At 42.7% G+C, this 11,968-nt stretch overlaps 2 protein-coding genes across 2 annotated transcripts in view; one reads left to right on the top strand and one right to left on the bottom strand.

Annotated features, from left to right (window-relative positions):
• Nucleotides 1–922: 922 nt before the first annotated feature.
• LOC310770824 (G2/mitotic-specific cyclin-B2-like) lies at nucleotides 923–3,916 on the top strand (the record flags this gene model as incomplete). The annotated part of the gene is made up of 8 exons (XM_083663536.1): nucleotides 923–931; nucleotides 1,833–1,925; nucleotides 2,312–2,542; nucleotides 2,728–2,886; nucleotides 2,982–3,224; nucleotides 3,361–3,501; nucleotides 3,645–3,755; nucleotides 3,866–3,916. The coding sequence occupies 8 exons, from the start codon at nucleotides 923–925 to the stop codon at nucleotides 3,914–3,916; spliced, it is 1,038 nt and encodes a 345-aa protein (XP_083519662.1).
• Nucleotides 3,917–10,847: 6,931 nt separating this feature from the next.
• Nucleotides 10,848–11,968, bottom strand: part of LOC310770821 (semaphorin-3D-like) — a gene marked incomplete at both ends in the record, with an annotated part of 7,527 nt that continues 6,406 nt past the window's right edge. The window contains one exon of the mRNA XM_083663534.1: nucleotides 10,848–11,348. Within this exon, the coding sequence (XP_083519660.1) occupies nucleotides 10,848–11,348 (501 nt within the window). The remainder of the gene's footprint in view (nucleotides 11,349–11,968) is intronic.

The raw sequence follows: 11,968 nt of genomic DNA, 5'->3' as shown, positions 1-11,968 counted from the left end.
CGGAGTGACGTCTCTTTCCTTCCACGCTCTTTGACGCTCTTTGCTTTCTTCTTCTTCTTCTGTTGGGTTTTATGGCGGTTATAGCATCCTTAAATGGTGCATTACCGCCACCTACTGTATCTGCCCTCCACAGGTGAAAGATTTCAATTATATGCCAAAAATAAAAAATAAAGTGTCCACCCAACGTGCTCCAGATCATAATACATTATTGTCCATACTATCACTCAATTGTCTGAGTTTGCACAAAACTTTTGTGCAAAAGCATCCCTCAGTATTTTATCAATCTCTTCCTCTTCTTCTTCTTCTTCTTCTTCTTCTTCTTCTAGCGTTTTATGGCGGTTGGCAAACAACTTATGGTGCATTACCGCCACCTTCTGAAATGGAGTGTGGATCAGAATGGCTTTCTGAAACACTACACTATCCTGACTATATTCTTCTACAGTCCAGTTTCTTCTAGAAATAAAAATATATCCCTATATCCCACATTCCCTGAATTCAACTGCAATATTTCTTTTAAATCTAGCTTGATACGATTGCTCTCCAATCTGTTGTTGAGTATCTGTCTTTCCTGTTGGTAGTATGGACAATCAATCATTACATGTTCTACGGTTTCCTGCCTATCGCAATATTTTTTATCAATCTCTATTGCTAACGCTAGCTAGCTTACAGCCTCCAGTAATAAAAATCCTTCCGGGTTCAGCTGCCGGAAGCGCGCTGATTGGTCTGACCAGGCTCGCCTAACCCGCTCTGGTTTAAATAGCCTCTCTCGCCGGTCAGCTGCAGGCATTCTACAGGACACCTGAAGAAGACAGTCACTTCTGCAAGCAGCTCCCTACAGCTCGATTTCGTGCAAGAAGCAAAATACAGCTCGACTTTTCAACTACATTTCGACGGTTTTATCTGTAAAGATAAACAATTTGTCATGGAGCAGGTGAGTGAGACACATGTGTAGCTGCATTTTGGACGTTTCAACACATCTAGGCTAATTAAATTGTAGAAGTGCGTTGCATCGTCCAAACGGCATATTTTTCGATTTGTGCAGCGTTTATACTCAGGTTTTGTGCGCGCAATTTGAAAATGTGCATTAAACAGGTGGATGGAAGTTTATTTTGCCTGCATTCTACTGTAGATGGAAGGATGCAGTTGTACTTCGTGCAAGCAGCAAGATATATCTCGAAGGTTAGACGACGTTTATCTTTAAATATCAACACTTTCTCACGGAGCAGTTGCGTGATACACATGTTTAGCTGTATTTTTGGACGTTTCAACACATCTAACGCTAGACTAATTCAATTTTGGAAGTGCTCGCCCAGTATCATCGTGCAAAGTGCATGGTTTTTGATTGGAGAATAACGTCAGGTTTGTTCAAAATGCAACTTTTGCACCTACCTCTACCAACCTTTTTGCGCCATTTTGAGGTTTTTCGGCTCTTGCAGCGTTTCTAGCAGGTTTTGTGTGCGCAATTTGAAAATGTGCATTAAACAGGTGGATGGGGGTTTTCCCCCAAAATGATAGCGGCTGCCCGCAGTGTCGGCCGGCGCCACGAGGGGGCAGTACCCGATCACTTCATTCAACTATGTCTGTGTTTTACCAAAAGAGATGTTGACACAGGGGGCTATCTGTTTAATGTAGCCTACTTTCATGTACTTTATTTTGAGTGATTTTAATTTATTCAGGCTAAATTAACTTTGTATGTGCTTCTCTGTGTATAGCCTACTGTGGATGTAACATGTGGAAAGGGTTTATTGTGAGGAAGATGTAGCTGCTGCGTAGCTGAAATGTCAAAATGCAGTGGAAGTGTTTGTCATTGTGCTGTTGTCTTTCCTCATCAGACTCAGAGACGTGCCAGGAGGCCTAATGACGGCTCCTTCGTCCTGCGGCGCTGTTCATGTGGCTGGACCAGGATGACCAGCGCCAGAGGCCTGGTCATCCATCAAGGCAGGAAGCAATGCCAGGTAGAGAACACACGCGCACGCACACACACACACGAAACACACACACACACACACACACACACACACACACACACACACACACACACACACACACACACACACACACACACACACACACACACACACACACACACACTCTCTCTCTGTCTGTCTGTCTGTCTGTCTCTGGTCACCCTATGTGTTGAGAAAAGCTGCCATATCCTGACAGTATTTTTTTTACTTTTCTTTCTTTTGAATGGTTCTTCCTAACAGCTTAGGGGCACAGAACAGTAACATGTGTGGTGTTGAACTAGCTAGCAGTATGTTGTATGCATGTTTGACTCTGGGTGACATTTAACTGTACTTGGCTCCTTCAGAAGAGCAGACCAGTCCAAGTCAACCGAAAACGGGTTCAACCCGTCCATGGTCAAGTCCAGGTGGAAGCACGGGAAGAGCCGCTGCCCCCGGTGGCGGAGGGGGAAACAGCTGACGTGGCCATGAAGCACGATGAGACGGTCATAATGGATATTGATGAACCCGATGGAGACATGCCACAGCTCTGCTCGGAATATGTCAAAGACATTTATGACCATCTGCACCTCCTTGAGGTAAGTCATGCTCCTTACTTTGCTTTTGATTGATTGATGGATTGATGGATTGATTGATTGATTGATGGATGATTAGTTTATTTATAATCTAATACCACCCAGATGAGTTTATTTTGAGCTGCTCTTCTCTTTCTTCGGATGTGACTGTGTATTTTATATGACCATTTGGTTGTGTCTCCACACAGGAGCAGCAGGCTGTGCGGGCTGACTATCTGCAGGGTCACCTCATCAATGAACGCATGCGAGCCGATCTAGTTAACTGGCTGATCCAGGGTCACTACAACTTGGGGCTGCAGCAGGAGACTTTGTATCTCACCATTGCCATCTTGGACCGTTTTCTACAGGTAGGCTACAAACTGTTTTAAAAAGGTTTCTGGTTTCGCTTTCTGTCAACTATGTTTCTGTGAACTAGCTAACACTCTTTTTTAATGTGTTGCAGGTTAAGCAAGTGGCTCCCAATAAGCTGGAGCTTGTTGGTCTGGCCGCCATGCTGCTGGCCTCGAAATACGAGGAACTGCGCATCTCCAGGCCAAAGGTGAAGGAACTTGCCTCCATGACCAAAAACACCGTCACAGGGCCACAGATTCGCCAAGTGGAGCGGATCATACTGAGGACCCTACATTTTGACCTTGGACGCCCTCTGCCAACACACTTCCTGAAGAGGGCTTCAAAGGCTGCACAGGTGAGTTTGTCTACTAAATAGTTACAACAGTTACACACACACACACACACACACACACACACACACACACAATGAATAGGATTAATTTGGGCTGGTTACCAGGCTAGTACTTTATGACTGTCTTGTGTCTGTCTAGTCCTCTCTAGAGACGCACCTGCTGGCAGAATACCTGATGGAGTTAACCCTGCCAGACTACGAGATGGTGCATTACCGGCCCTCGGAAGTAGCTGCTGCTTCGCTCTGCCTCGCCCAGCTGCTGCGTGAACGCCGCTCATGGGTGAGTTTATACTGAAGTTTATAGGGCTTCATATGGAGGCCAAGGTTGACTGAAGCAAGTAAACATGAGTTCATACGGTAAATGATGTGATTTAAAGAATCAACCAACACATGAGTGATTTGATCTCTCCTCTCTTGTTGCAGTCTCCCACAGACCAGCACTACTCGGGTTACGATGACGCCCACCTCAGACCCATCATGCGGCGCATCACCGGAAATGTCGTGGCTGCGAATCAGGGAGAACCAGGGTTCAAGGTGAGCTGGTTGCCAACAGTGCAGTGTCGATAAGATGAAATGTTTTGTGTGTTTGTGTGTGTGTGTGTGTGTGTGTGTGACCTAATCTAATGCCTTGTATGTCCCTCCAGGCAATCAGGGAGAAATACGCCAGCTCAATCCTGCATCAGCCCCGTCCTTGAGGTCACTGGGTGTTTAGACCCTGAACCGATGGAGACCCTCCGGGAGACACCCTCCCGCTGGTGGGTCGTCAGTGGTGTCCAAATCACTGCCCCTCCCCTCCTCCTGGCTTCCAGCTCAGCTCCTCTCTCCTGCTCCATAGCCAGCAAGAGGCTCTCTCTGCTGCCTCCCCCATCCTGCGAGCTGCTGTCTTTCTCTCCTTCCCCGTTATTCCCAAGGCTGTGAGCATTCTCCCTACCGACTGGGCAGGGAATCCTCTGCAGCCGACTTCGACCGGGAACAGCCATGCTCGCCATCCTTTTAGTGTATTGACTTTCTGCTCAGCTGTTCCTGCTAGCGTGGCCCCTAGCACTTTGTCGAGGTCTTCGTCTAGTTGGTTCCATTCCTTGGTGTTGCTCATCTCGGGCATTTTGATTCGTTCCCTCGCAGGGCAGGTTTGGCTCTCTGGAGAGGTATCAGGTGGATTCCACCTGAGGACTTGAGGTGACACAGGTACTGAGAGATCTCCAGTGCTGTGGGACACTTCCTGCCTGGAGTTCTGCGTCTCACCAGGTGCTGCCGCTGTGCGCTGCACCTGTGTCCCCCCTTTCCCACATGTGGACATATTCCAATGTAAATAGTTTTTGAAAATGGGTAATTAGTTACAGTTGCTAGTTACTTTTCTCAAAAAGTAATTTAATTACTTTAGAGTTACTAGTTACTTCAAGTAATTAGTTACTAGGGAAAGTAACTTCTGCGTTACTCTTAAGAGTCTGCTTTGATTGTCTTATTAATGTACACATTATTTTAGTGTTGTTGTGGCACAGTGTTCGACAAGACATACTGTCAAATTGTCTTATTAATGTACAGATTATTTTACTGTTGCTGTTGCACAGTGTTCGACAAGACATACTGTTAAATTGTTTTATTAATGTACACATTATTTTAGTGTTGCTGTGACACAGTGTGCGACAAGACATACTGTCAAATTGTTTTATTAATGTACACATTATTTAGTGTTGCTGTGGCACAGTGTGCGACAAGACATACTGTCAAATTGTTTTATTAATGTACACATTATTTTAGTGTTGCTGTGACACAGTGTGCGACAAGACATACTGTCAAATTGTTTTATTAATGTACACATTATTTAGTGTTGCTGTGGCACAGTGTGCGACAAGACATACTGTTAAATTGTCTTATTAATGTACACGTTATTTAGTGTTGCTGTGGCACAGTGTGCGACAAGACATACTGTTAAATTGTTTTATTAATGTACACATTATTTAGTGTTGCTGTGGCACAGTGTGCGACAAGACATACTGTTAAATTGTCTTATTAATGTACACATTATTTAGTGTTGCTGTGGCACAGTGTGTGATAAGACATACTGTTAAATTGTATCTTAATGTACACATTATTTAGTGTTGCTGTGGCACAGTGTGCGATAAGACATACTGTTAAATTGTCTTATTAATGTACACATTATTTAGTGTTGCTGTGGCACAGTGTGCGATAAGACATACTGTTAAATTGTCTTATTAATGTACACATTATTTAGTGTTGCTGTGGCACAGTGTGCAATAATACATACAGTACTGTCAAATTGTCTTATTAATGTACACATTATTTAGTGTTGCTGTGGCACAGTGTGCGATAAGACATACTGTTAAATTGTCTTATTAATGTACACATTATTTAGTGTTGCTGTGGCACAGTGTTCGACAAGACATACTGTTAAATTGTCTTATTAATGTACACATTATTTAGTGTTGCTGTGGCACAGTGTGCGATAAGACATACTGTTAAATTGTCTTATTAATGTACACATTATTTAGTGTTGCTGTGGCACAGTGTGCGATAAGACATACTGTTAAATTGTCTTATTAATGTACACATTATTTAGTGTTGCTGTGGCACAGTGTGTGATAAGACATACTGTTAAATTGTCTTATTAATGTACACATTATTTAGTGTTGCTGTGGCACAGTGTGCAATAATACATACAGTACTGTCAAATTGTCTTATTAATGTACACATTATTTAGTGTTGCTGTGGCACAGTGTGCGATAAGACATACAGTACTGTCAAATTGTATCTTAATGTACACATTATTTAGTGTTGCTGTGGCACAGTGTGCGACAAGACATACTGTCAAATTGTATCTATCATTGTACCTGCATGGGATACTTGAACATTTGCTTATTGGGGAGGCTTATAGCCTACTCAAGGTCATTAGTCTCTGGGGCTCTGGCTGCAGCTGCAGCGTGTGGAACATTTTCTCCAGGCAGGGAGGTGGCTTCTCTCTCTGGACTAGAGGTCTAAGGATCAGAAAGCGGATAATCCTATGAAGTTGTCCATTATTTTCATGTCCTAAAGTAACTAGTAACTAGTCCAGTTACTATTTCAGTAACTAATTGAGTTAATACATTTGAAAAAGTAATTAGTTAAATTACTAGTTACTGCAAAAAGTAGTTAAGTCCCAACACTGCTCCAATGTAAATAGTTTTGTAATGTGTTTGTAATTGTATTGTATGAGTCACTATTCCCTGCCCTGTTTGTAAATTTGTAAATATATATTTATTTAAAATTTATAAATAACTTGTTGAATTCACTAATTTGATTGACTTTGTTTGGATTTTTTTAAAGGCCATTTTAATTTATTTATTAAATTCCTAAAAACATGGTGAAAATGTGTTTCTTTTTTATAACTTTTGACAGTATTTTCTGTTTGATAGATAAAAGGAGATTACCTCTGTAAAAACCCTTGGCTCTAATATGTCAACTAAATGAAATAAGAATTTTGAACCTGGCTTCATCCAATGTTCAGATTTCTGTTCTGGAAATGTATGCAAATTAGCACATATTTTAGTATATGTCTCATTTGCATATTTAAACATAAGCTTTCCGAAAACTTTTATTGAAAAAGTAGCCTATTGTCTTAATGTAAGTAATCAACTGGGGATGTGTCATGCTGATAGTTTTTTTCTTTTTACCCTATTCACCTACCATGTCATACCATGTCATACCATGTCTCACTTTCATTTTGGGGTGTTATGGCCATTTTTTTTAACTTTCCAATGTCCATTAGACTCCCCATAATACACAGGTAGGTTGGAGTGATCTAACACCCAATAACAAACTGATTTTCCAGACAATGATTGCAGTTTAGTCAGTATTGTAGAGACATATACATATCAATTTGTTTCCAATCCAAGTTTCCAATGCTGCTCTGGTCTGAGGTCTGTCTGGTCTGGTGAGAACTCTGTGAGCTCTCCCTCACCTGTGCCTAATTACGTCGCCACCAAGTGTCTAAAAATAATATTGCAAGATAATCTAAATAAAATAATATGACATGCCATTGATGCCAACAACAAACATAAATGGCTCCTACAGTAAGGTTACCCCCAAAGTGCACATATACATTTACAGAATCAAATTGTATATTATCAGCTTGATTTTATGAATTCAAACATACCTCCTGGAACACACGCTACATGAGCCACGCATTTTAGACTTCCATTGTTACCACTCTCTCTTCTATATCACTCTGAGCCCAATGAGTACACCAGGCCCAGGCTCACCCAAACAGCCTAACAACCCCAACCATGGCTCCTGCAAGACAGGGCCAGGAGTCATCACAAACGCTAACATGTTATCAGATGGGGGACCCTGGGACAAAGGCTTATCCAATGGGGGTCTGTGGTCTAATTTGTCAGTTTAGGGGTCCTTGACGTGCAACGGTTTGAGAACCACTGCTCTATATTGTTACACAGACTGCTAGAGAAGCAGTGTCAGTTATAAACATTTTCCCTTCACTTTCCCATGAACTTGACAATGAGCACGTCTTCCAGTGGAAAGCCAATTAGGAACATACAACTGAAGTTGAAAGGACAGCAAACACCACGACTGTGTTTTTAATCAATGATTTATAAGTGATTGTATTGATCAGAATAATGGACACTTAAAAACATTTAAAAAGTGAAGTCATGAAAATCGACTATTTTCTTCGCACCCCCACATATTGGTCCAGCTGTACCATTAGCCTCCATTCTATGGCGATACTAACTTCACGACTGTAGCTCACTGTAAACTGAGCGGACAGTGCCGGTAAGGCATGGTGTATCTTGGTTATGTGGGGGGGATGTGGCAAATGAGAAAACTCCAGAAAAAGTGGAGTATCCCTTTAAGCTTATGGTGTGAGGTGTGTTTGTTGTTATGCTTACTGGTGCTGTGGATACAAATGGTGTCAAAGGGTTGTGCTGAATCTGTACCTTTTTCATTTCAGATTGATTTTTATATAAAGTGCTATACAACAACAATTAAACAATACAATATTATAGTGGTAACAGTAGGCAATAGTCGTAGCAATAACACCAGGATGAGTACTAAGATCTATTTTAACATGGGAACAAACTCAACAGAAATTCAGGTTTAGTTTTCTAAAGCTGGAATAACAAAGCATTGTATTGCAAAATAAATGAAAAACCTTTTAATGTTTTTATTTTACTTGGTACTTATCATTTTGTGGCTCACTCACAAATAACACAGTTTAATTAGTTTAATTACACAGTTGTTGATCTCATGGCTTATGAGAGTGTTGTGGAGTTAAATAACCTAGGCATACATTTTCTAAGGGAAACACAAGTTCATATAAACAAGACAGAATTGTTATTTTTTTTTAATATATTTTACATAAGATAAAGTTACTAGTATCTAGTATATAAAGAAAATAACTATAAAAAATAAAGTTCTATAATATACAGTGACATGAAGAATAATTATTAGTTACATGGCAGAATTAATAAGCTATACAGAACACATTTTGAAGCAAGAGTCCATTTCATGTGTGCATTTGCACTAAGGCCTAGATTACAGATCCTACCTATGCAGAAGGGCTTTACATTGCCCACAAACCAGATCAATACATGCATCAAATCAGTCTGTGTGAAACAATGAAACATGACAGTGGATTGGTTCAAACAATGAAACATGACAGTGGATTGGACAAACACAAGACAGTGGTCACCTCTTATATCTAATCTTGGGGAACTGCAGGCAGCAAGTTTACCGGTTGCTTGGCAACACCTGGTAGTGCAATCCTGAGGGAACCTTTTTTTTGTTGGTGGAGACAGATAACACAAAAATAATCTGTCGTCTCTAAATGACTTAAAAATGACTTGATTAGATCACTTGATGAACAGCTTTTACAACTGATACCAAAGGAACATCACACTGGAGGTCGTGCTGTTACGGGATATCAGCACGGCTGTGACTATCTGTTACGGGATATCAGCACGGCTGTGACTATCTGTTACGGGATATCAGCACGGCTGTGACTATCTGTTACGGGATATCAGCACGGCTGTGACTATCTGTTACGGGATATCAGCACGGCTGTGACTATCTGTTACGGGATATCAGCACGGCTGTGACTATCTGTTACGGGATATCAGCACGGCTGTGACTATCTGTTACGGGATATCAGCACGGCTGTGACTATCTGTTACGGGATATCAGCATGGCTGTGACTATCTGTTACAGGATATCAGCATGGCTGTGACTATCTGTTACAGGATATCAGCACGGCTGTGACTATCTGTTACAGGATATCAGCACGGCTGTGACTATCTGTTACGGGATATCAGCACGGCTGTGACTATCTGTTACGGGATATCAGCATGGCTGTGACTATCTGTTACAGGATATCAGCACGGCTGTGACTATCTGTTACGGGATATCAGCACGGCTGTGACTATCTGTTACAGGATATCAGCATGGCTGTGACTATCTGTTACAGGATATCAGCACGGCTGTGACTATCTGTTACGGGATATCAGCACGGCTGTGACTATCGCCGGCGGAGGCGTAAAAACTATTCTACTGAAACTGACGTCTACTATTTGGCTGATCTTTGGTGCCAGCCAGGTGATGTCACCACCTGTAGTTGTACTCTAAAGAAGGTGACAAAATATCAGCCAATAGCAGATGGCGATCTTAGTAGCAGGCTTTTACCATTAGATGTCAGGCTTTACACAGATTTGGGTTTGTGGTTTACCGGTAGTTACTCTTTAAATTCAGAATTTTAGTTCAAACTTGTAGCCAACTGTTTCCTGTGGCTACAAGAATGAATGCGTACAGAGCTAACAAGCCAATATGGGGACTACATCTCCATTCCCTTTTCCTTAGTATAAACTAAGATAGAGGTGTGCATTTGGGGGAGGGGGGGGGGGTTAGGGAGTGTTAGCAGTGTTGCTGTCAGTCTTTTTGGGCAAATACTCTCGTCAGCTGGCAATAGGCTATTTATTAAACAGTTATGATGTAGCCAAACTGTGTCCTGAGTCGCTCAGTTTTGCAGCTATTGTCCAAAGTCGGACAGCTACGGTTAGCTACTGTTCTGACCAGGTAATGTTTACAACCAGGTTAATGGTATAAAACTCAAGTTTAACTTCTCATCTTTCTACCAATATATCGGTTTATCATTCACTTTACATTTGTCTTTACCAGAGTCAGAAAAAGGACGCGATCGCCGGTCACTTAGCATGGCGCTAGGCTAGCCCTGAGCTGCTCACCTGGCGTCATGCGAACGTAAATAAAGCAGTTAAGGCGTTAGCAGTCATTTGTGGAACATAGCTCAAGCTCGTCCCGCCACTTTCTCTCATCAGAGTCCATTTCCTCGACTATTTGGACAGTTCAATGGCCAGGTACTCATGTGACATTTGACATGTAGATTGACTCATAGTCTATAAAGTAATTCCGCAACACTCGCTGTTCGCTGAAATGAATACCTCACGAAAAGACCGGAAAGTGCATCAGACTGGATGTGACCGACTAAAGACAATTAGAAGTGGAGGGTGACTGACACAGTGACGTTAGTATCTTCTCCCTCTGCTCGGCATACAGTATAGGATCTAGTATCTCCCCTCCATTGGGCCCCACAGACAGACAGGGTGCCTAGATGGGACTCTCCGCCGGAGGGTAGTTCCTCCTCACCCGGGCTTTTCTGCTCTCCTGTTTCAGCTTCAGAGTGCGGAGCTTCTGCTGCCGGCGCTTCTCTCGGTACCACAGGTGCTCGCAGTAGTCGTCCGCGCTCAGACTGTTGCTCCCCACCATGTGCATGTCCTTGTAGCTCCTGGGAGGAAGCTGGGGGTGGTGCTGCTGGAGCAGCCAGGAGTTCCTGTGTGCCGCCGGTGTGTTAGGGGGGCCCGCCTGTCCGAGCAGCAGCCCAGCAAAGCCCACCCCTCCTGGGTGGACCCTCCCCGGCAGGATGGGTCCTCCTGTGGCCGGGTGCAGGCTGTGGTTGGGGATGACGTGCAGCCGGTATCGGGCCAGCACTTGGCTGTAGGAGTGCTCCTGGCTGCTGCAGGTGTAGAGGCCCGTGTCGCCCGGCTCCAGGCGTTGAACCAGCAACCCTCGCTTCATGTGGAGGGAGCGCTCATCATCGCTCAGAGGAAGCTGAACGCAGAAAGAGGACGGGACAAAGAGATGAAGGAGGAGTGTGACTGTCCCAAGTCTTTGATCATGTATATGATGTATATGATGTATATGATGTAGTGTACATGTACAGCAGTGGTTCTCACAGTGGGCTCCGGGGACCCCCAGGGGTCCTTGAGGGGGTTCCAGGGGGTCCCCAGAAAAAAGGCGAATCATTTATTTTCACTATAATTCCATCCATAAGTAACACAATGACAGAATGTGTGACTATTTTGGTGATGGGTTTCATACACTTTCTGTAATAAAACATCTAAAAGCAAAAATCGTATCACATGGGAGACCCTGACACAAAATCTTTTCAAATGTCTGTCAGTTTAGGGGTCCTTGATGTGAAAAAGTTTTAGAACCACTGGTATACAGTATGATGTATACAGATCCTTTCCAAAAAAATTGAATATCATGGAAAAGTTAGTTTTTTCCCATAATTCCTTTCAAAAAGTGAAACTTTCATAGATGATAGATTCATTACATACAAAGTGAAATATTTCTAGCCTTTATTTGTTTCATTTTTCATAATTTTGGCCTACAACTCCAGAAAACCCCCAAAACAGTATTTCAAGAAATTAGAATAGTGTGAAGAA

The sequence above is a fragment of the Poromitra crassiceps genome (genome assembly GCF_964638095.1).
Source record: "Poromitra crassiceps genome assembly, contig: HAP1_SCAFFOLD_238, whole genome shotgun sequence".
Taxonomy (NCBI): Eukaryota; Metazoa; Chordata; class Actinopteri; order Beryciformes; family Melamphaidae; genus Poromitra; species Poromitra crassiceps.
The sequence above is the reverse complement of the archived record's forward strand: the minus strand, read 5'-3'. Positions and strand labels throughout refer to the sequence as shown.